The sequence below is a fragment of the Adiantum capillus-veneris genome, chromosome 15 (genome assembly GCF_014529385.1).
Source record: "Adiantum capillus-veneris isolate H3 chromosome 15, ASM1452938v2, whole genome shotgun sequence".
Taxonomy (NCBI): Eukaryota; Viridiplantae; Streptophyta; class Polypodiopsida; order Polypodiales; family Pteridaceae; genus Adiantum; species Adiantum capillus-veneris.
Genome location: NC_140945.1, coordinates 27,505,010 through 27,530,375, shown reverse-complemented (window position 1 = coordinate 27,530,375; position 25,366 = coordinate 27,505,010). Strand labels below are relative to the sequence as shown.

The 25,366-nt window shown below is 45.4% G+C and overlaps 1 protein-coding gene across 3 annotated transcripts in view; it reads right to left on the bottom strand.

The window, feature by feature from the left end:
• LOC147440426 (RNA-binding KH domain-containing protein RCF3-like) overlaps positions 1-25,366 on the bottom strand; it is a 146,448-nt gene that overhangs the window by 32,570 nt on the left and 88,512 nt on the right. For 2 of the 3 annotated variants that reach the window (XM_086530163.1, XM_086530162.1), the window contains one exon: positions 8,332-8,399. In XM_086530163.1, coding sequence (XP_086386289.1) covers positions 8,332-8,399 — 68 coding nt within the window. Of the gene's footprint in view, positions 1-8,331; positions 8,400-8,565; positions 9,041-25,366 lie in introns of those variants that run through there. The other variant, XM_086530164.1, reaches the window with a different exon arrangement.

Genomic DNA, 25,366 nt, shown 5'->3' with positions numbered 1-25,366 from the left:
TGGCCATTGTGTTCAAAGAGCTACGCAGTCATAGGTTGCTCATCAATGCAAAGAAAAGTGAGTTTTTTCTGGAAGAGATTCACTTTCTGGGACACATTGTCTCAAAGGATGGTGTCAGAATGGATCCTGCAAAAGTTGAAGCGATCAAGTCATGGCCAAATTTGAAGACGGTGCATGATGTCCGAAGTTTCTTGGGACTATGCTCCTATTACATAAGGTTTATCCGAAATTTCGCTCAGATTGCTTCTCCTTTAGATGCTCTTCAAAAGAAGGCAGTCACCTTTAGATGGACACAGAAAGAGATTTCAGCTTTTAATCTCTTAAAGGAAAAGATGACTTCAGATCCAGTCATTGTGTTGCCAGATCTGAGGAAGTCATTTGTGGTCCAGTGTGATGCCTGCGGTAGTAGCATTGGTGCAGTGGTAATGCAAGATGGCGGGGTAGTAGCCTTGGAGAGCAGAATTTTGCAAGGGCCAGAGATGACCATGCAGGTCTATGAGAAAGAGTTACTAGCTGTGATTCATGCGCTCTTAAGTTGGAAACAGTACCTGCTAGGTGCAGACCTAGTTGTCCAAACGGACCATCAGACCTTGCGGTACTTCTTAACACAGACAAAGTAATCTGAGAAGCATATGCGATGGGCAAATATCTTGTCCATGTTCCATTTTCAGATTGTGCATGTGGAAGGCAAGAAGAACGTTGTGGCTGATGCCTTGTCAAGGAAGCCACAAGTTTCAGCTGTCTCGATTCCTTATAATCATGAACTTGATGATATGAGAGAACAGTATGCAAATGATAAAGATTTTGCAAGGATCTTCGAGCAGCTAATGGATGGACAACGTCATGAACACTATCTTCTCAAAGATGGGTTCATTATGATGCATGGCAGATTGTGTGTCCCAAAGCCATTGCGATGCAAAGTGATGGAAGAGAGTCATGTCCCACCGTATGCAGGGCATCATGGTATCGATGCTACAGTTGAAGCGGTTGAGACATTCTTCTATTGGCCTACATTGAGAAGGGATGTGGATGCCTTTGTGCGAGAATGCCTAATATGCCAAAAAGTCAAGTTTGACAGGCAAAAGGCACCAGGGTTATTGCAACGACTACCTATTCCAGATAAACCATGGGAAAGTATTGCTATGGATTTTATCTTTGATCTTCCGAGAACGCAGACAAGAATCGATGGTATTTGGACCATTACTTGCAGATTCAGCAAACAAGCTCATTTTATTCCTGTAAGGAAGAAGATAAAGCCAGATCAGATGGCACGCTTGTTTATGAGCAATATTTTCAAGTATCATGGCATGCCACAGTCGATTGTTAGCGATCGTGATCCACGCATGAGAAGTTTGTTCTGGAGAGGCTTGTTTGAGAATATGGGCACAACGCTCAAATTCTCTTCGTCGTTTCATCCTCAAACAGATGGGCAGTCAGAAGAGCCAAATTCTACTGTCCTAGATCTGCTGAACTGTTATGTGTCAGAGCATAAAGGAAAGTGGGAGCAGTATTTGCCATTGGTGGAGTATGCATACAATAATACAATAAATTCATCAACTGGCAAGGCACCTTTTGAGATAGTTGAAGGTGGCAAGAAAGTTCCTCTCATACTGCATACTAGGACAAGACATTTGAAGAAGATAAGTATGTTCAAGACATGGATGAAATGTACAAGAAGGTCAAAGTGACCTTGGAAAAGACTCAGGCAAAGCAAAAGAAAGCAGTTGATCGTCACCGTCGTGAAGTGTTATATTCACTTGGTGATTGGGTGCTTTTACGCTTTGAAAAGGCAAGGTTAAAGAAGATGAAGGGCAAGGAAAGATTGTTTCCAACGCTCAGCATGCGTTACTATGGGCCTTTTCAAGTATGCGACATAACCAGTGATGTTGCATATAGGCTGAAATTGCCTGACAGGTTGAAGATTCACAATGCGTTTCATGTGAGTCTTCTCAGACCCTATGTGGGTGATGTGCCAGAAGATATGCCAGCTGAAGATCAGCCGGAAGTCGAGGAACTTGAGGAGATCTTGGTCCCCAAACAGATTTTGCCACACAAAGAAAGGAAAGTGAAAGGCAAGGTTGCTAGGCGTTACTTTGTAAAGTTCAGAAACTATCCACCAATGGATGCTAAGTGAATGGAAGAAGGTGAACTTGCAGAGTCACCAGCTGTGTTATCACTTTTTTACCTTGAAGCCTTCGGTTTGCAACCTACCCCATGAGTTTCAGAGCTACATGGATTGTCAGTGTGACAATGGCTTCTGAAACAAATGATGTACATGGTATTTAAAGTGAGCTCAAATGAAATACCTGTTACATGAATGTTAGAGCTGTACAGATTGTCAGTTTGGCAATTGCTCTTATGGAATGTCCAAAAGTTTGGTTAGTGCTATAGAAGTGAGTATTTCTTGTCAGTTTATCAAGGATACAGTAATTGCTTCTATTAAAGAGTACATGTGTACCTGCATTCTTAAACTGTTGGTTTGGGTATGCTTGAAAGTGTTACGGGATCCAACGTGTACTATAAGACAGTGGAAAAATGTGCAGCTACCATTTTGTCATTGGAAAGTTAGTGACTCAAAGCAATGGCAGAGTACGAAGCTACCACTATGTCATTGGGACAGGGTTCACACGCAGGCAATACATGAGTCGACAAGGTGTTGAATACACCACGGTTGACAATGAGCATGTATGTGTCGTACATGTGTCGAAAGGTGTTGAATGCATCACTGTTGACTGTAAGCATGCACGACATAGATGCAAACGAGGACGTTTGAGATTTCAAGACGGGGGTATGTCACCAGCGTGTGACTACTATCTATCCTTTTTGTTGATTTCTTTCTTATTATCTATTTACTTTCACTTTTTGGAAACACCCCTCGGGAAATCTAACTGCCCTGCATTGCATAGCTAGTGTGGGACTGTCCAGAGGGAGTCCAAGCCTGAGGGCAAGAGAGCACTAAGGTTGGACAAGGACTATGGTTAGCCAAGTGGGGTCATTGACTAGCCAAAGTGGAATCCTTTGCTACAGAGGCTACATTTCAGTTCTGGATGTGGCCGCAGTGTACAGAGAGGGTCCGATGACCTAGAAAGATACAATGGCAGCATCTCCTAAAATTTAGGGAACTGCTATTTTGGGACCTGAAAATGTGTTGACGTCATTACCTCCGGAATGACAAAAGGGAACATTTTCTTGTTCTGCTGCAAAGTCAACTGACGCACCAGTTGAGATATTTTTAGCCGGGAATGCCTAAAGTCGGAAAATGTGCCATGTGGCACTCTGTGAGCATTCTGCTACTCCTGGCAAGAGAGGGGGCGCCTAAAATGAGAGAGGAGGCTGATTTTCAGAATTTGTCACAGGTTAAGAGCTATGGAGTGCTTGCTTTCCCTCCTATGTACAGTGCGGTGCTAGGAGTGATGCCCTGTACGCTACGCACTGCCCTCTCTCTCCCCTTTGGCAGTATGTTATGCCTATCTAGTGGGCTCTTCATTTGACCAATGTACAGTTGTGTGGGTTCATGCGCGATTGCCGAGGCAAGAGCCTTTTGCACAAGTACTGGATTAGCTAGCGGCTAATCCCCCCGCAGGTACAGGTGAGTTCGGAGAGGTTTCATGCCAGAAATCTTGTCCAATTCAAAGGGCAAGTAGCTCTACAGGTGCGGGAGCTCGAGGAGTTGCTACGGATGCGACCGGCATGCAAAACGGAGCCTGAAACAGCAAATTACAGCCTGCTGTGTATTTTTGCAGTTTTAGGGTTTTGGCCCTAAACGGACCCTAATACCCCCAGGAGGTTCGGGGACGCAAGGGGACCACTGTACAGGCGATCTGGCGCATTTTCAGGGCTGAAAACAGAGAATTCAGTGTGCTGCAGATTCTCGCCAGGTTTTGCAAAGTGCCCGTATGCGTCGGGAAAGTCAGTCAATGCGTGGGAATACTGACTGTGAAGGGTCCTAGTATAGTTATGCTACCGAAATCAGGCCGGAACAGTTGAAATTCAGCCAAGTTTGTGCGGGGCAACTTGTAGGGATCCACAGCATTTATTCCCTCTTTTGAACAATAAAGAAATACCGAAAGGGGCGCCCAAGTTAGGGGCCAATCTGGTGTCGGTCTTCTCATACAGGTGCATTCTAGCATCTGTATCCCATTCCCCTCTCTTGTGTCACTATAGCGCAAGTATAATAGACGACTAATAATGGGTGAAAGCTAAATCAAGGTTTGAAGTAAAGTCTACCGCCCTTTTTGGATTGAACAGGCCGGTTTCACTAGCTACCAAGCCGTGTTTTGTTTCGAAGTGTTGAATTCTAGTCACGGGCTTATTCGTGAAGTTCCTTTGTGTCGTATGGTCAAGTAAAGTTATCCAGTAAAGATTCGGGTGAAAGCTAAAGTCTCCTATTCTATTGACATCTACTCCGGTTAGGATACTTGGCTTTCACCCAAGTGACCCGGGAAGACAGATTAATTTGGTTGACAATTATTTGAAACATCACGTACAAAATCAAGTACAAAGAAAGATGATTCTTAATTACACAAGTGATAGATGAAGCAGATACAATAGGGACAGACTCCCCTTTAAGCTTTACACCAAGGATGTGAGTTTTGCCCCTATTCTGAAAGATGATCTTTTTGTTTAAGACATCCAACATTCCACATATACGGAACATCCACGGGATTCCCTTTAGGCAGCCCACAACAATACTTCTCAATCTGCTCTCTCGGTGGCACAAACCTGTAGGAGGTTATTGAGAGCAGAATCTTGCAAGAGGCAAAAAAGACCATGCAAATCTATGAGAAAGAGCTATTGGCCGTGATTCATGCGCTTTCTAGTTGGAAGAACTACGTGTTAGGTGCTAATTTGTTGTCCAGACAGATCATCAGACCTTGCAATACTTCTTGACGCAGTTAAAGTTATCCAAAAGCATATGCGATGGGAAAACATTCTCTATGTTCCACTTTCACATTCAACATGTGGAAGGCAAGAAGAATGTTGTGGCTGATGCGTTATCGAGAAAGCCACAAATGTCAGTTGTGTCAATTCCTTATCATCATGAGCTTGATGACATGAAGGAACGGTATGCTACTAATGAAGATTTTGCAAGGATCTTTGAGCAGTTGCAAGATGGGCAACGCCACGAGCACTACCTCCTTAAGGATGGTTTTATGATGATGCATGGCAGACTATGTGTCACTAGGCCATTGAGACATAAGGTTATGGTAGAAAGCCATGTCCCACTGTATGCATCGTGGTATAGATGCGACAATGAAAGCGGTCGAGACATTCTTTTATTTGCCTACTTTGAGGAGAGATGTCGATGCCTTTGTGCGAGCATGCGTGATTTCCCAAAAGGTCAAGTTTGACAAGCAAAAGGCACGAGGGTTATTACAACTTCTGCCTATTCCATACAAGCCATGGGAAAGCATTGCTATGAATTTTATCTTTAATCTTCTAAAGAGACCGACAGGCAATGATGATATATGGACCATTATATGCAGGTTCAGCAAGCAGGCCCATTTTATTCCTGTCAAGAAGAAGATGAAATCTGATCGGATGGCACGATTGTTTATGTACAATGTCTTCAAGTACCATGATATGCCACGGTCTATTGTCAGTGATCATGATCCTCATATGACAAGCCTATTTTGGAGAGGCTTATTTGAAAACATGGGCACCACGCTCAAGTTTTCATCCTCAATTCATCCACAAACTGATGGGTAGTTAGAAGAGGCTAATTCTATTGTCTTAGATGTGTTCAGGTGTTACGTGTCAGATAATAAGGGTAAGTGGGAACAATATCTACCCTTGCTTAAGTATACGTACAACAATACACTGCAGTGGTCAACAGGCAAGGCACCTTTTGAGATTGTTGAGGGTGGCAAAAAGGTTCCTCCCATTTTCCGCACAAAGGACAAGATTTTTGAAGCAGATCGATATGTTGAGAATATGGATGAAATGTATAAAAAGATCAAGGTTGCCTTGCAGAAGACTCACGCAAAGCTGAAAAGGGTTGTTGATCGTCACCAACGTGAATTGTTGTTTTCACCTGGTGATTGGGTACTTTTACGGTTTGAAAAGGTAAGGTTAAAGAAGATGAAGGGCAAGGAACGGTTGTTTCCGAAGCTAGTTGCCTTACTATGGGCCTTTTCAAGTACTTGAGAAGATCAGTGATGTTGCTTATAGGTTGATATTGCCTGATACTTGAAAGATTCATAATTCGATCGTTTCACGCGAGTCTTTAAGATGTGCCAAAAGATATGCCAGATGAGGATCAACCAGAAGTTGAGGAACTTGATGAGGTCTTGGTACCTGAGCAAGTTTTGGCACATAAAGAAAGAAAAGTTAAGAGAAAGGTTGCACGATGGTATTTGGTGAAGTTCAGGAACTATCCACCTATGGATACAAAGTGGATGGAAGAGTGTGAATTGCTAGAGTCACCAAATGTATTGTAGCTTTACCTTGAGGCCTTTGGGTTACAACGTACGTATGCCCCAACTCAATGTGTTCGAAAGAAGGGTAATTATGGAGCTAGCACATCAAATGTACATACGGATTCAATTCAATAGAAGTGGAGATTGTTCTACAAATGCTAAAGGTATGATGCTCACTTCTATCGTAGATAAAATGACAAAAATATGAAGGTCTCATGAAGTCATTTGTATCCATGTTTCATGACCTTTTGTACGGATACATGTGATGATAAATGGGTACTAATCACACTAAATCATCTATGGCATGTATATTTGGCATGCAATCGAGGACGTTTGCGATTTCAAGAGGGATGTATGTCACGAGGCTGTGCAACCACTAACCTTAGTTGTTGGATTCTTTCCCTTGATTTTTATTTGACTTTTGGGACCCTCTTTTTAAGGTCACAAATGGCCGGACATTGTGTGGCCAGTGTGAAATGACCGAGGGCTGAGAGTTTCAGTGCAGTACGGAACGGCAGGTCGCCACGAGATAGTCCGGCTAGTCGGCACTAGAATCCGAGCAGTAAAAGGGTGTCTAGGCTCAGTTCAAAGTCATTAAGGCCCCTCGCTACACTTTATAAGTTGGTGGGTACTAGGAAATTAACTCAAAAGAGGCAAAGGAGACACATGGCAGCTCCCAACGCAATTTGCCAAGTCTACATGAAGAGACGGTGCCAATTTTGAGAGTCCAGGCTGATTTTTGCTTCTAAGTTAACACAAGTGTGTGTGAGTAGTGGGAGCAGGTGATCACAACTTTAATGGAAATCTAGCCTTCTCCCTTGTCTTATGTAGCGCGATGATTCCGCTATTGCGCACCCCTCTTTGCCTTTGAATACAGAATCGTAATACCTTGCTCGAGGCTTTCCATCTATATGTATAGTTGTGTGGGTTCATGCGCGTATGCGGAGGCAAGAGCCTCTTGTCAAGCTACTGGATTAGCTAATTGCTAGTCCCCCGCAAGTACAGGTGAATTCGGAGAGATTGCACACAAGAAATCTCGTCTGATTCAAAGGGCAAGTAGCCCTGCACGTGCATGAGTACGAGGGCTTGCTACAAATGCGACCGGCACGCCAAACGGAGTCTGAAACAATGAATTACAGCCTGCTGTGTATTTTTGCAGGTTTAGGGTTTTGACCCTAATTGATTCCTAATACCCCCAAGAGCTTTAGGGAAGCGATGGGATCGTTGTACGGGGAAAAACAGAGAATTCAGCGTGCTGCAGATTCTCGCCAAGTTTTGGAAAGTGCTCGGATGCACCGGGGAAGTCACCTTTTGCATGGGGATTTTTATTTGTGAAGCCTCCTACTGCGGTTATGCTGCCGAAATCGTGCTAGAGTAGGCCATTTTCAGCCCGGTAAAAGCGGGACAACTCGTAGGAACTTGCAGGTTTTATATCAAGTTTAGTAAGAATAAATAAATACCGAAAGGGGCGCCAGCCTTTGGGGCCTACAGGGTGTCGCTGTCTGCTTGGGGGTGCTCTAGCTACCAAGCCGTGTTTTGTTTTGAAGTGTTGAATTCTAGTCACAGGCTTATTCGTGAAGTTCCTTTGTGTCGTATGGTCAAGTAAAGTTTATCAAGTAAAGATTCGGGTGAAAGCTATAGTCTACTATCCTACGGGCTGATTTCAGTCCCCCATATCTACACTCCGTCCCCAACTACTGGATGGAGACAACCAAGTCCTCATAGTATTAAGTTGAATAAGAATGTGTGATAATCCTGCTAATCTCTGAATGTGTGAGGGGGTGGGATGGTGGGTGTGTGTGTGTGTGTGTGTGTGTGTGTGTGTGTGAGAGAGAGAGAGAGAGAGAGAGAGAGAGAATTTAACATTTCAGGGTTGCGGGAACAATCCCAAGGTAAAGAGAGAGGCGCATACCTGAAGTTGGGTCCCTGTTGGGCTCCAGGGGGTTCTGAATCCCTCAACGTACGTCCTCCAAGTGCATCCTACAAACAAGATGGTAAGATGAGTGGTGGACCTGCCAGCTCAACCTGAATATCATAGAAAGAAAGCAAGAACCAACAAAGAAAAGAGTCATGGTTGTCTAGAATTGCCAACAAGGACCTTCATAGTGTTACTTGTAATTACATTACCATTTCTGAACTACTCTCCTCAGTCAGCCATAGCACAAGGACCATACAGACTGAGCTTGAGAAACTCTTGCAGGTGAACCATCCATAAGTGCTTGCCAAATAAAGTGATATGATCATCTCCTCCTGGAATTCTACCATGATAACAACAGTAGTTATAGTTGAAAGAAAAGTAAGGAAAAGCAAACTAAACTATATCTGAGCCAGTCATAGGGTTCCTCACTGCTCTGCTCTCGATCTGCTGGCTTCTTCTCTGCAGGTGTTGGTACATGCTTAAGAGGCACCTCATTATTCATGCCAGAGCTGAATTCATCACATTACAAGTCCTCTTACTCAACCCTTTTTCTGCCACTCTGACATGGTAGTTTCGCCAAGTCTTAGAAGCTAGATCCACTTCCACTCTGAAGAGGGGTGACTCTGCGTTCTTGTAAATCCAGCACCAAAAGGAGCACCAGAGTTTGGGGCCAGGGCATCTGGAATTGGAACTCTGGCACTTCCTGTCGTGACAACAGTTTGTTTCACTATTCAAGTGTTAAAAAATTTCCGTCTTGTTCATGTGTTGCTGTGGAATTACCGCCTTCTCAGTGCCAAGCCAGTTACACAAATGCCTTCAAATGGCCATAATGTGCACTACTATGACATAAATGGTGACATAGATGGAGTCTCTATTACTAGTATACACCCATTGATTTGTATAATTTCAGAACGTGTTTCTTGTATTGGTGGCTGGGACCTTTTCTGAACTATGTTTCGTGTTTGGTTATTTTGGTAGCTAGCAACCTTGTGAGAGATACAAAACAACACCAGATGAGTCAAGGGCTGACAATATAGGGAGCATATCTGCTGCCCTCTAAAAAGCACAGTATAATGCCAAGGAGAGAAAATACTGCTGAACAAAATGCTGTACTAGAAGACACGATGCCTTAAACAGCTGAACACACAGTAAAAATTGGCAAAATCAGCCACCAGACTGCCAAAGTAATGGGACTTAGGGTTTGGAGCAAACAAACTTTGCAAAGGGAGTAAGAACATAATCCCAAAAAGCTCCGAACATCATGTGCGTACTTCAATGTAGGACAATCTCGAATGGCCACCACTTTAGCTGGGCCATGCTAACACCCTTGGACAAACGATGTGTCCTATTAAGTGTATCTCTCGTAGGAAGAACTCACTCTTCTTCCCGTTGAGCACCAATCAGTGTTCACGCAATGCATTAAACACTTGTAACAAATGCTTGCAATGTTCTTCATTCTTAGAGGATATGATATTTTCGTCAAAGGACATGCCAACAAACTCTATGCTCTCAAAAGATCATGTCCATCATCCTATTGAACACTACAGGAGCGTTTATGAGACCGGAAGGCATCACCAAATACGCATGCAATCCAAAGGATGTCCTAAACACAATCTTGTATACATCTCTAGGAGAGAACCTAACATAGTGATAGCCACTTTTGAGATCGATTCTTCTAAAACAAGAAGAACCTTGTCATCTATCAAGTATATCATCGATCTTGGGTATTGTACACTTGTTCTTGATGGTGATCTCCTTAAGAGCCATGTATTAAATGCCCATTATCGAAGAGCCAGCTTTCTTTAATGCAAGTAGCACTCAAGAACAAGAAGGTGAAGATCTTTCATTTGGCTCATGATTTCTTCATTCTCAGCTTTTGCCCACTGTGTAAGGTGGCCAGTTTGGTGGAGTATTGCGTTCGACTTCCACCTTATGAGTTTACAACAAGAAGACATTATTCTAGGCATGCCATCGTTCTATAGCAAGACAGCTTCTCTCTCTATGGATTATACATCTCATACTATATTTTTTGAGCTTGATGGTGTGTATGGTGTGATCAAGGGTGCTTTCTCCTCGAGCATCACCGATTCTAATGTAAACCTTATTTCAGCAAAAGAGTTTGATACATGGTCTCATGATCCTAAAGTCTCATTTAGTTTTGTGAAGGGCTCCAATGTTGATTTTTCTTTTCATTGTCATTCAATAAGTTCAAATGTTGATGTATTTTTGTCTAAGCATGTTGATGAAGGAAGATACTTGGATTTTATTTTCAAAAAGTATGTGTCCTCGATTTCAAAAAATGATACATAGATCAGAATCTTATGACGATGCTGCGAAGGAAAGACACACAATGGAGCGAGTAGAGGCAGGGAGGGGCAGAGCCAGCCTGGGTGGCCTCAAGCTCAGTGACGAATCAGCAACAAGGGGGGGGGAGGGGTGCAGCAAACAGGATACGAAGCCGAATGTTGAGGCGGAGAGGTCGCTGCATTTGTTTTTTAGTTTAGTGAATCGCCTGCATTTTGCAGCTCGACATGTTGGTGCATGCGGTTAGGCCTGAGGATTTTGAAATTCTACACGCTGAGGGGCCTGAGTTCAATTCCTCTCCAGTCCTTTTATAAAGATAAGGCCTTGATAAAGGGGGAGCATGAGATCCACAAGAATCTGCCGTGAAATGAATATAATAATGAAGCCTACTAGTATGTCACACAAGTGTGTTCCATCAGAATTACCCGATGCGCTTCCACCGTCTTGAGGGTCCATCTTGATCACAAGATGGAGCTTTTAACCCCCGATAGCCATCCCGTTTCTTTGCTACCTCATAGGATCAGCCCGAAAGAGCAAGACGAGATTGCTAGGCAACTCCAAGCCTACCTTGCAAAGGGTTATATTGAGCCTAGTAGATCTCCATGATGTGCTCATGTTCTTCTCACTAAAAAAAGAAGGATCAACAGATGTCCTTCGACGTAAATTACGAGGAACTCAATAAGTTCACCGTCAAGAATAAGTATCCGTTCGCTCAGATGGACGACCTCATGGATCAACTCTCAAGTGCACAATACTTCACCTAGATCCAACTCCGATCCCGGCTACCATCAAATACGGATCTTCTCGCTAAAAAGAAGGATTGAGAGATGCGCTTCAGCATAGATTACAAGGATCTCGAGAAGGCCATCGTCAAGAATAAGTATACGTTACCCTCAGATGGATAACCTCATGGATTGACTCTCGGGTGCGCAATACTTCACCAAGATCCTTCTTCGGTTCTGGTTACCATCGCATATCGATACACTTGCATGATGTCCCAAAAAAATGGAATCTGCACACAGTATGGACATTATCAATTTTTTGTCTTAACTTTTGGATTAACCAACAACATACTTATTTATAGTCGAACACTCAAGGAGCATTTTCAACACCTTCACCTCATCTTAAATATGTTATGATGGGAGAAGTTGTGCCCAAAGCAATCCAAGTGCGAATTTTTCCACACAAAGGTGTTGTATCTCGATCATGTCATCTCGGCAGATGGCATCCAAATTGACCCCAACAAGGGTGCTAGTGGTCCTATGTGGCCTGTTTTACTAACCATGCGGAGAGGGAGCTCTTTTCTACGTTTCACCAAATCTTTAAAGACATTTATTATGATTACACGAAGATTGATGAACCCTTTACACGTTTGCTAAAGGGACTTAGATGTAGGAAGCGTAGTGTTAGTCCATCTATCATGTCGATAGATGAGCTCGATCAATGTTTTCAACCATTGAAGCAAATAGTTAAATTTGCACCGATGTTGCAAATTGTGGATCTGAACAAACCCTTTGTGGTGGAAACAACTACCAATAATTATGCCATGGGTGTAACTGGAGGGCAGCACATGCAAAGTAAAGCGAGCAGATTGCAAGAGACTTTTGGCGCTTCAAAACACCTAAATTGAGAGAGAGAGAGAGAGAGAGAGAGAGAGAGAGAGTACACACGGTAGACACGGAGTGGAGTTCCACTCCCAAAGCACTCGCGCTCCAAACCCCTTGAGTCCCTTTTGGTATTTCTTTTATATTGCTTCACCAAGGGGGGATGTCAATAACTACTAACGTGTCCCAATTGAAGAACGGAGCCAACCTGCAAATCCCGGATAGACCTTTTTAGGTTATTTGCGAGGGGAGTGATGAGGTGGTCGTTCAGCTGCTTCATACCGCTCACTGCCTGTCTCGGTGGAGTGCTTAGCAGCAATGTTTGTTGTGTCTTGTAACATGCATATGTGAGCATTTGTGTTGCATTGTGATGTGTCAACCACCGAATATTCCTAATTGCATGAGATTGTCTAGTACGTAATTTTAGTGCATCGAGATTCGAGACACCAGCACAAGATCGGCGCGATCTAGGTGTGATTTTGCTATGCCAGAATATCAAGAGCTTCAATCTGGAATGAGAAAAACTGATTGTCCTTGGGATGTCCCTCGGAAATTTTTGAACTGACTTGAACTGTTTTGCAAATATATTGTAATTATGAAAGATTACTCTTCCTTCAAGAAGGGGAAATGTCCACAAACTGTAGACGTGTCAAGCCACTTAAGACTAGACCCCACCATAGCCATCTTGCAGATCCCAAACAAGAGGCCTAAACCCTAAGAGAAGCAGTAGCAGAAGAAGTGTCACAAGCGTGTGACTACTATCTATCCTTTTTGTTGATTTCTTTCTTATTGTCTATTTATATTCACTTTTTGGAAACACCCCTCGGGAAATCTAACTACCTTGCATTGCATAGCTAGTGTGGAACTGTCCAGAGGGAGTCCAGGCCTGAGGGCAAGAGAGCACTAAGGTTCGACAAGGACTATGGTTAGCCAAGTGGGGTCATTGACTAGCCAAAGTGGAATCCTTTGCTACAGAGGCTACATTTCAGTTTTGGGTGTGGCTGCAGTGTACAAAGGGGGTGGGATGACCTAGAAAGATATAATGGCAGCATCTCCTAAAATTTAGGGAACTGCTATTTTAGGACTTGAAAATGTGTTGGCGTCATTACCTCCGGAATGACAAGGGGAACATTTTCTTACTCTGCCGTGAAGTCAACTGGGCAACCGGTTGGGAGATTTTTAGGCGGCAACCCCGAAACGGGAAAATGCTTGTGAATGTGCCAACTGGCACATTCTCGTGCACTTGCCTCATGCAACAAGAAGTGGCGCTGAATTTAGGAGGAGGAGAGCCTCATTTTCAGATTTGTCACGGGTTAAGAGCTATGGAGTGCTTGCTTTCCCTCCTATGTACAGTGCGGTGCCAGGAGTGATGCCCTGCACGCTACGCACTGCCCTCTCTCTCCCCTTTGGCAGTATGTTATGCCCCTCTAGTGGGCTCTTCATTTCACCAATGTATAGTTGTGTGGGTTCATGCGCGGTACAGGTGAATTCGGAGATTAGCTAGCGGATAATCCCCCCATAGGTACAGGTGAATTCGGAGAGGTTTCACGCCAGAAATCTCGTCCGATTCAAAGGGCAAGTAGCCCTACAAGTGCGGGAGCTCGAGGACCTGCTACGGATGCGACTGGCATGCGAAACGGAGCTCAAAACAGTAAATTACAGCATGCAGTGTATTTTAGCAGGTTTAGGGTATTTTGGCCCTAAACGGACCCTAATACCCCCAGGAGATTCGGGGACGCAAGGGGACCGCTGTACAGGTGATCTAGCGCATTTTCAGGGCTGAAAACAGAGAATTCAGTGTGCTGCAGATTCTCACCAGGTTATGCAAAGCGCCCGTATGTGTCGGGAAGGTCAGTCAATGCGTGGGAATACAATGCGTGGGAATACTGACTAAGAAGGGTTCTAGTATAGTTATGCTGCCGAAATCAAGCCAAAACAATCAAAATTCAGCCAAGGTTGTGCGGGGCAGCTTGGAAAGAACCACAGCGTTTATTCCCTCTTTTGAACAATAAAGAAATACCGAAAGGGGCGCCTAAGTTAGGGGCCAATCTGGTGTCGGTCTTCTCATACAGGTGCATTCTAGCATCTGTATCCCATTCCCCTCTCTTGTGTCACTATAGCGCAGGTAAAATAGACGACTAATAATGGGTGAAAGCTAAATCAAGGTTTGAAGTAAAGTCTACCGCCCTTTTTGGATTGAACAGGCCGGTTTCATGGTTCCATCACCGGGATTAAATCACTTTTTCCCAAAGAAGTAAGCCTTGGTCAGATTGGGCTTGAAGACACAGGGAATTGCAATTATGGCTGACAGACCAGATGCTGTGCCTGAAGAGGTTTCTTCTTCACAGAGTGAACAGACACATGAAGTGGGTGAGTCTTCAAGACCACCACAGACGGATGATGATATATATGTACAGGGAATCATGGATGCCTACAACAAAAAGATCATTGTACAGAGCAGGGGAAAGACTCACATTCTGGATGTAAAGCTTAGAGGGGAGTCTATTCCTACTGTATCAGCTTCTGCTATTACTTCTGTAATGAAAAAGCATCTTTCTGCATACTTGGTTTTTGCACATGAAGTGTCAGATTGTGATGAATCAAATTTATCTATGCTAGATAAAGAAAGGTCAATGTTTTTACAACAGTACAGTGACTGTTTTTCCAATTCATTACCGTCTCAATTACCGCCAGAGAGACCCGAGGACCATGCGATAGATTTGGTGCCAGGCAGTAGCCCACCAAATAAGCCTCCGTACAGGGTTAGTGCGGCTCAGCAGAAAGAGATAATGGGCCAAGTACAGGAGCTGTTACAAAAGGGACTGATTCAGCCCAGTTCATCTCCATTCTGTTCTGCAGTGTTGTTGGTGCAGAAAAAGGATGGCTCATGGCGTATGTGCATCGACTACCGTGCACTGAACAAGAATACCATCAAGAATAGGTTCCCTATACCGAGAATTGATGATATTATGGACAAATTAGAAGGAGCAGCTATGTTTAGCACGATAGATCTAAAGAGTGGGTACCATCAGATCCGCATTAGATCAGAGGATGTGCACAAGACTGCTTCTAGAACAACGTTTGGCCTTTACGAATTTTTAGTGATGCCCTTTGGTCTTACAAATGCTCCTGCTACGTTCAATAGGATGATGGACAGAATTTTCCGTCCACACCAGCAATTTATTGGTACATTCTTTGATGACATGATAGTCCGCTCAAAGAATGAAGAGGAGCATAGGCATCACTTGGCCATTGTGTTCAAAGAGCTACGCAGTCATAGGTTGCTCATCAATGCAAAGAAAAGTGAGTTTTTTCTGGAAGAGATTCACTTTCTGGGACACATTGTCTCAAAGGATGGTGTCAGAATGGATGCTGCAAAAGTTGAAGCGATCAAGTCATGGCCAAATTTGAAGACGGTGCATGATGTCCGAAGTTTATTGGGACTATGCTCCTATTACATAAGGTTTATCCGAAATTTCGCTTAGATTGCTTCTCCTTTAGATGCTCTTCAAAAGAAGGCAGTCACCTTTAGATGGACACAGAAAGAGATTTCAGCTTTTAATCTCTTAAAGGAAAAGATGACTTCAGATCCAGTCATTGTGTTGCCAGATCTTAGGAAGGCATTTGTGGTCCAGTGTGATGCCTGCGGTAGTAGCATTGGTGCAGTGGTAATGCATACTGGCAGGGTAGTAGCCTACGAGAGCAGAATTTTGTAAGGGCCAGAGATGACCATACAGGTCTATGAGAAAGAGTTACTAGCTATGATTCATGCGCTCTTAAGTTGGAAACACTACTTGCTAGGTGCAGATTTCGTTGTCCAACCGGACCATCAGACCTTGCGATACTTCTTGACACAGACAAAGTTATCTGAGAAGCATATGCGATGGGCAAATATTTTGTCCATGTTCCATTTTCAGATTCTGCATGTGGAAGGCAAGAAGAACGTTGTGGCTGATGCCTTGTCAAGGAAGCCACAAAATTCAGTTGTGTCAATTCCTTATCATCATGAACTTGATGATATGAGAGAACTGTATGAAAATGATGAAGATTTTGCAAGAGTCTTCGAGCAACTAATGGATGGACAACGTCATGAACACTATCTTCTCAAAGATGGGTTCATGATGATGCATGGCAGATTGTGTGTCACAAAGCCATTGCGATGCAAAGTTATGGAAGAGTTATGTCCCACCGTATGCAGGGCATCATGGTATCGATGCTACAGTTAAAGCGGTTGAGACATTCTTCTATTGGCCTACATTGAGAAGGGATGTGGATGCCTTTGTGCGAGAATGCCTAATATGCCAGAAGGTCAAGTTTGCCAGGCAAAAGGCACCAGTGTTATTGCAACCACTACCTATTCCAGATAAACCATGGGAAAGTATTGCTATGGATTTTATCTTTGATCTTCCGAGAACGCAGACAGGAAACGATGGTATTTGGACCATTATTTGCAGATTCAGTAAATAGGCTCATTTTATTCCTGTCAGGAAGAAGATAAAACCAGATCAGATGACACGCTTGTTTATGAGCAATATTTTCAAGTATCATGGCATGCCACAGTCGATTGTTAGCGACCGTGATCCAAGCATGACAAGTTTGTTCTGGAGAGGCTTGTTTGAGAATATGGGCACAACGCTCAAATTCTCTTCGTCATTTCATCCTCAAACAGATGGGCAGTCAGAAGAGCCAAATTCTACTGTCCTAGATCTGCTGAACTGTTATGTGTCAGAGCATAAAGGAAAGTGGGAGCAGTATTTGCCATTGGTGGAGTATGCATACAATAATACAATGAATTCATCAACTGGCAAGGCACCTTTTGAGATAGTTGAAGGTGGCAAGAAAGTTCCTCCCATACTGCATACTAGGACAAGACATTTGAAGCAGATAAGTATGTTCAAGACATGGATGAAATGTACAAGAAGGTCAAAGTGGCCTTAGAAAAGACTTAGGCAAAGCAAAAGAAAGCAGCTGATCGTCACCGTCGTGAAGTGGTATATTCACTTGGTGATTGGGTGCTTTTATGCTTTGAATAGGCAAGGTTAAAGAAGATGAAGGGCAAGGAAAGACTGTTTCCAAAGCTCAGCATGCGTTACTATGGGCCTTTTCAAGTATGCAACATAATCAGTGATGTTGCATATAGGCTGAAATTGCCTGACAGTTGGAAGATTCGCAATGCCTTTCATGTGAGTCTTCTCAGACCCTATGTGGGTGATGTGCCAGAAGATATGCCCGCTGAAGATCAGCCGGAAGTCAAGGAACTTGACGAGATCTTGGTTCCTGAACAGATTTTGGCACACAAAGAAAGGAAAGTGAAAGGCAAGGTTGCTAGGCGTTACTTGGTAAAGTTCAGAAACTATCCACCAATGGATGCTAAGTGGATGGAAGAAGGTGAACTTGCAGAGTCACCAACTGTGTTATCACTTTACCTTGAAGCCTTCGATTTGCAACCTACCTTGACCCCTTGAGTTTCAGAGCTACATGGATTGTCAGTGTGACAATGGCTTTTGAAACAAATGATGTACATGGTATTTAAAGTGAGCTCAAATGAAATGCCTGTTACATGAATGTTAGAGCTGTACAGATTGTCAGTTTGGCAATTGCTCTTATGGAATGTCCAAAAGTTTGGTTAGTGCTCTAGAAGTGAGTATTTCTTGTCAGTTTGTCAAGGATACAGTAATTGCTTCTATTAAAGAGTACATGTGTAACTGCATTCTTAAACTGTCGGTTTGGGTATGCTTGAGAGTGTTACGGGATCCAACGTGTACTATAAGACAATGGCAGAATGTGCAGCTACCATTTTGTCATTGGAAAGTTAGTGACTCAAAGCAATGGCAGAGTGCGAAGCTACTACTACGTCATTGGGACAGGGTTCACACGCAGGCAATACATGAGTCGACAAGGTGTTGAATACACCACGGTTGACAATGAGCATGTATGTGTCGTACATGTGTCGACAGGTGTTGAATGCATCAATGTTGACTGTAAGCATGCACAACATAGATGCAAACGAGGACGTTTGAGATTTCAAGAGGGGGGTATGTCACCAGCGTGTGACTACTATCTATCGTTTTTGTTGATTTCTTTCTTATTGTCTATTTGCTTTCACTTTTTGGAAACACCGCTCGGGAAATCTAACTGCCCTAAATTGCATAGCTAGTGTGGAACTGTCGAGAGGGAGTCCAGGCCTGAGGGCAAGAGAGCACTAAGGTTGGACAAGGACTATGGTTAGCCAAGTGGGGTCATTGACTAGCCAAAGCGGAATCCTTTGCTACAGAGGCTACATTTCAGTTTTGGGTGTGGCTGCAGTGTACAAAGGGGGTCGGATGACCTAGAAAGATACAATGGCAGCATCTCCTAAAATTTAGGGAACTACTATTTTGGGACTTGAATATGTGTTGGCGTCATTACCTTCGGAATAGAAACCCCTCCTGAAACCGGCCTAGCCCTTTGCTCGTACACCCTCACCCTCTGCCCAATTACTCAACTGTTGCTCAAGAATGGATGCATAGAACCGTGCCAATGTGTGCCCAACCATAATAGTGCGGTGATTCCCAGGCTCTGTAGGATCACCTGCTTGGCACAATAGTAGACAATCTCCAAGTCCCACGTAACCCCTCACACATGGCACGATTGAACAACACTGCAAGAACCTCTACCAACATATCTCTAGCATGTGTAAGGTGCTCTGCTACTAGACCATGATGATCATATGCCCTGCTGGTCCTCATCCTGTCAATGGCTCTCTTTACCATCTCAAAGGTAAAGAAGGTGCTGATAGGTGGGCACGGCTCTGTAGGATCTGGAAGGGGGTCTTGTCCAAGATCGTATATAACAATGAGGCATACTGCCCACACATCAGACGAAGTAATCAATGGGGGAGAGGAGTGCTCATGAAAGAATCGCCATGCCTCTTCTGAGTCTCTACTCAAGAATAACTAATACAAGTCTTGCTCTATCTGGGCGAAGTAAGCTTGTTTCTTCCGTCGCACAAGGCGTCGGGAAGCAATCCGAGATTGTCTGTAAGTGATGACTCCTAAGAGAAGATCCCTCTAAAGCTAGGCTCTCATCTCTCTGCACTCCTCATCATACCCACTTTTTTGGGGCATGCTCCCAGAATATCGCCTCCAACCCGGCTGAGTGTGTGGGTATGTCTCAGATATTGCACCACGTAGTGTCTCAGTCAGTAAAGTGGTGCAGCCCTCCACTGAGAGGCCAGGACCAGATGTGCATAGACGGCTATAGATCTCCTCTGTACAAACCGAGTCAGTGTCTGGTGCAAATGTATAACGGGTATGTGACCTGCCTCCTGATGTCTGGGTTGTACTATACTCAAATGAAACAGACAATGTCAAAAGTGCATGATCCATTGCTACGTCCACTGGTCTGGCTCTCACTATGAAATCATGAATACAAGAAATAAAGCTCGGTTGCGCCATAACATAGTCTACTGTACTGGCCCCGTGTCTGTGTGGAAAGCATGTGAAGCCGGCTGCTCCAGGAAATCGTTGTAAGCCATTAAGTATGGCTAACCCATGTGTAGTCATCATCTCCGTGAGGTATCTCCCATACTCTGTCTGCTCTCTGTCATGTGAGCATCTGTCAAGCCCCAACTCACCAACGTCCAGCTCTCTAAGCATCTCATCTGAAGTGTCGTAGAAGACTGAAACAAAGTTGCCCGTTCGGACATTGAAGTCCTCTAAGAGGATGATACCACCATCCCTAGAAAACTCCCATATATCATCATCTGGTATAGAGAAAGGCGACTGTCCTCTGGATGCAGTATATACTGACGTACTCGGGGGAAGTAACATATGGAAATGTATAGAAATCGGCATGTGTCAACTCTCAACCTCACCCACATGTATCTAGCATGATCATCTCTCCGTACAGTATGTAGTAGTGGCCGTAACTCCTCCCTAAATAGCACTGCTACTCCTCCTGAACCTCTACTCCCATGCTCACATCTCGCAACTTTCCTATGGGCTATATCCCACCACATGTGGCATAAGCTGTCCAGAGGCTTGATAAGCTGTCTCTGAAACTGTCCTTAAAGGCACCAACGTCCAACCTCGTAGATCCATTACAATTCCAAGTAGGCCGTCTTCAGGGTGGTCCCATAGGTTTCACATCGTCATGTAGAGTGCCGCTCTACAATCACCACCAGACCATCTCTGTAAAAGGCCATCTTTCCCTTCTCCCTTGCCGCCGTAATCTCTGGCATTACCTCTCTCATATGCGCAAGCTGTGAGAGAGTGAGATCATCACCGAGGAAAATACCTGTCTTCTTGAGAGTAAGCCTCTTTCTGAAGAATTCCTTCTTCTCTTCCAAAAAACAGTGACGAAACCCTAAAATACAGCATGAAACGGTGACAAAACCCTGAAAAACAGCAAAAAAACAGTGACAAAACCCTAAAAACAGCCAAAAAGCAATTTCGAAACCCTAAAAACAGCGCCCCCCCCCCCAACACACACACACACACACAATCTTACGTGAGGAGCACATCAGAATCTAGGACACCTTGGACGAGGAGAGGTTGAGGCAGGCTCGACGCCTCAACATCCGTGTGACCGGCCTGGCAGAGGGACCTTCACCAAAGAGAGATGCCGAGGAGCTGTGCAAACGGCTCGGCTTTGGAGAGACCATGCCCTTCACCCGTGCATGGAGAGCAGGACGGGACTCCTCGAGAGCACCGGCTTTGGTGCTGCAGATGCGGTCCCCGCAGGAGAGTCGCTTTCTTTCGAAAGCGACTCCTGATCCGCACGCTTCCAGGCAGCCCCATCTACATCGACGAGGATCTTACGAGGATGCAAGTCAAGCACCACCGTACCTGCATGCCTCAGATATTACAGGCGAGGAGAGAGGGCCGAAAGGCCTTCTACAGAGATGGTCGTATTTTCGTGGATGGGCGCCCCATGAAATAGGGGCACGCGGCCTATGGGACGACGTTGCGACCGGAGATACTTCTCAGAGGAGTAGTGTGGAACTGCAATGGGTCATTGTGGACTCGCCCCAACAGACTGGAGGAGCTTATAGAGGACCACGACTTCATTTGCATCACTGAGACCCATGAGAGCCCTGAAAGGGGGCTACCAGCCATTGCAAGCTTCAGATGGGAGTCAGTCTTTCGAGCTACCACTCGCCGCGGCACTTCACGAGGATCCGGTGGGGTGGCCATATTATTTCGCCGTTCCATCAACAGTCATATACAAATTGTGGGCCGAGATGAGAAGGCGCGTTTTCTATGGGTATGCCTGGAGATAGACCACGAGCATTGGGTCTATATCGCCATTTGCTACTTTCCACCACGAGGCTCCTCATATGCGAGCACTGATGGGCATGCACGGGAGGGGGATTCCCCTTATACACCACTCTCAAATGACATACTCCGCTACTCAGCACTCGGAGAGGTCTTCCTTATGGGAAACTTCAACGGGCGCACCCAGACCAGGCAGTGCGAGCTCTATGATATGGACCACCCAGAGATTATGAGCAGTTTAAACCCAGAGGAGATGGGGATTAGCAGACTGTCAGTAGACTCAGGGCAGGATACCACCGGGTACGGCAGTCACCTATTGGAGCTTGGTAGCCGACATCATCTCGTTATTTATAACGGGATGCAGAGGTGGCCAGATTTGAGCGGGCTCACTTGCTTCCCTCACAGGGGGGTAGAAAGTACTGTCGACTACATTTCTCGGAGTCTTCTGGGGGCCCATCTTCTCCAATCTTTCAGTTTCGGGAGACGTCCTATCGGCGCAGACCACACTTTCCTCACTTTCACACTCACCTCCCATTTGTCACACACCCACCCCACTCACACAGCCACATACCACTATTCATTTTACACACGAGCTCTCTCATGTCTCTGCACACCATCTCCGCACCCATCTCCTATCTCTCGACCCACAAGCCCCCCTAGAATCACTCACGTCAGATCTTACCTCCATGATTCACACATCTACCATTTAGAGCTTCCCTCACCACACACACACACATGCACCCCGCACAGGTTCCATGCCACGGAACAGCGGGTATGACGATGATTGCAGGGCATTACGACGTCAGCTCAGAGAGGATGAGGCCCGCGGGGTACTCACAAACCGCCAGGCTCAGCGCCAGATGCAATCTCTCACCCGCCGTAAAAAGCGGGAATATGAGGAGCAACAGTACTGGGACTTATATCACTTGCTCATGAGCCGAGATAGTGCAGAGGCATGGCGCCGCATCCGCGAGCGCAGGCCACCAACATCGATCGAGGACCCGGACACATGGTACCGCTATGCAGAGGACCTTTACCAGATACCAGGACAGCCACCGATACCCCTGCCACAGGGACCACGCCCCACCACTTCGTCCTTCTTCACATCAGAGATGGTAGCTCGAGCCATCCGGCATCTACAGCATGGTAGAGCTCGAGACCAAACCGAGCTACAGGCCGAGCATCTAATTTATGGGAGAGAGACCTTGACACCTTTCATAGCTCATCTCTTTAACCGCACACTTGTGGAGGGATTTCCAGACTCGTGGACACATCACATCATTGTACCTATACACAAGTCTGGAGACACCATGGATCCCAACACATACAGGACTATTATGATTGGCCACATGTTGGCCAAGCTCTATGGCGCGGTTTTAGAGGAGGAGCTTAGCACCAGAGCAGAGGTAGCAGGCATCCGAGCTGCAGGACAGGCTGGGTTCCGCCGCACATACTCTACCATCGATCATATCTTCACGCTACACTGCTTGATCGACCAGGCACGAGTGAGGAAGAGGAGGCTTTACTGTTGCTTTGTGGACTTTCGCAAAGCATTTGATACGGTGCCACGTGAGCGACTCTTCAGGCAAATACTCTCACTTGGGCTTGAGGAGGACATGATATGGGGCATATATACACTTTATGAGCAGGTATGTGGGCGAGTACGATTTCCAGGAGGCACTACAGAGACCTTGTTTAGCACCATTGGTGTGAAACAAGGATGTCCACTCTCCCCTACACTCTTTGGGCTCTACATTGATGAGATAGTGGATTTTATTCAGCATAGAGGAGGTGATGGGGTGGAGATGGGTGGCACCACAGTCCATATACTATTATATGCCGATGATATTCTACTCATATCAGAGTCAACAAAGGGGCTGCATCAGCATCTACTTGGGCTTGATGGCTTTTGTGCGCAACGAGGGCTCTCAGTGAACCTTGGGAAAACCAAAGTTCTCATCTTTCATACATCAGCACGGATCAGACGAGAGAGCTCTTTCACAGCATCAGGGGGTAGTATCGAGGTTGTAGGCTCATATGTCTACTTGGGGGTGACTTTTACCGCGGTATCAGGGGCCTTTTCCATGACACAGGCAGCCAGAGACAGACTGACCAGGGGGTACTCCGCACTCGCACAGATGGAGAGACAGTGCCACCAGGCACACTTTCAGGAGCCCGGTTCGAAGGGGTGGTTTTTTGACACTTTGGTTCCACCGGCTCTTATGTATGGGGCAGCCATATGGGGACCTCACTTGGCAGACTCGATCTGGCCTTTGATAGAGCGCCCACAGGTACTGATGATCTCCAAGATGATCCGCAGCAAGCCGTCCGTTCCACATGATATAGTCAGAGCAGAGCTAGCAATCCCACCTATGCCAGTAGAGCCACTGTTTCAGACTGTTTGCTTGTTACATAGATTACAGAGTATGGATAGGGACCGCATTGCCTATCGAGCACTACAGGAATCACAGTCTATGGCACTGGCGGGAGATGCCTCTTCTTGGTATGCACAGACCAGCGAGTGGTTCACTAGACATGAGCTTGATATAGATCGACTACCACATCCATGCACCTACTTATACTCTCACTCATTAGGAGAGGAATAGGATCATCAGGCAGGAGATTTCGCATATTTACATTGAGAGGACATGGATCAGCCCCAGGCAGCCACTACCGACGAAAATGCTCCACTACCATGGGCATTTTCTCCAGATATCAGATCAAGGCTTCATAGACACCCCTCAGTATATGCAGCAATACATGCCACATCACCTACGGGTAGCCATCGGCCAGCTCCAAGTCTCATCACGCCAGCTTGAGATTGAGCGGGGCAGAGTCAGAGGCATACCACGAGAGAACCAGACTTGCCCAGTGTGTCACACAGAGGTGGAGACGGAGGAGCACTTCATGCTACGATGCCCAGCTTACTCAGAGCTTAGACAGAGATTTGGGATTGAGGGCACTCTCCAGACATGCATGAGGAGGAGAGACCATACTCATGTGGGCCATTTCATCACAGGAGCACTCCACATACGTGAGGAGTCTACACGACCACGACCACATGACACTGGAGGTGTTCAGCAGACGATCACTCAGTTTTTCCAGAGAATGACTTCAGGGGATCCCACACTGCCGACGTCGACTGGGCTGACACTCGAGCAGGCAGAGGCACAGCGAGCACGACGCCGACCCCGGGAGTCAGGATACCGACGGCCCATCTATACCAGCAGGATATACTGAGGATCCATACACTTCATGAGCAGCAGCTGGAGAGGGCCCGCTCCACCACACATTGGAGCACCCACTTACATCGGGTTTTTCAGCCCCTCCCCCCCATGTACCACTTTTTATACCCATCACCCATTACACACTACTAGCCAGCTCTGATACGGGTATGCCCTCACACTTTTACTTTCACTCAGCACGAGGTAGTCATTTTCTGCTGTGACAGAGCTACATCCACAACCATATATTCATATGGTCAGTATCTGCGGTGCCAGAGCCATATATACCCATACCACCACACATTACCATCATACCACCACATTGCACATCCCGGTTCTAGATTAGCTTTCATTTCAACATTTTATTTTCAGTATTTTCTTTTCCGGACACCCGGACTACCACTAGATGTACATTGATTTGTCTCATAGGCCGACTTCGGCCTTTGGAAGACGTAAATAAAGCTCTCTCTCTCTCTCTCTCTCTCTCTCTCTCTCTCTCTCTCTCTCTCTCTCTCTCTCTCTCTCTCTCTCTCTCTCTCTCTCTCTCTCTCTCTCTCTCTCTCTCTCTCTCTCTCTCTCTTCTTGTTTGGAAAAGTCAGGGCTGTATATTACTAAGTACAATATAATCCCCAACGGATGC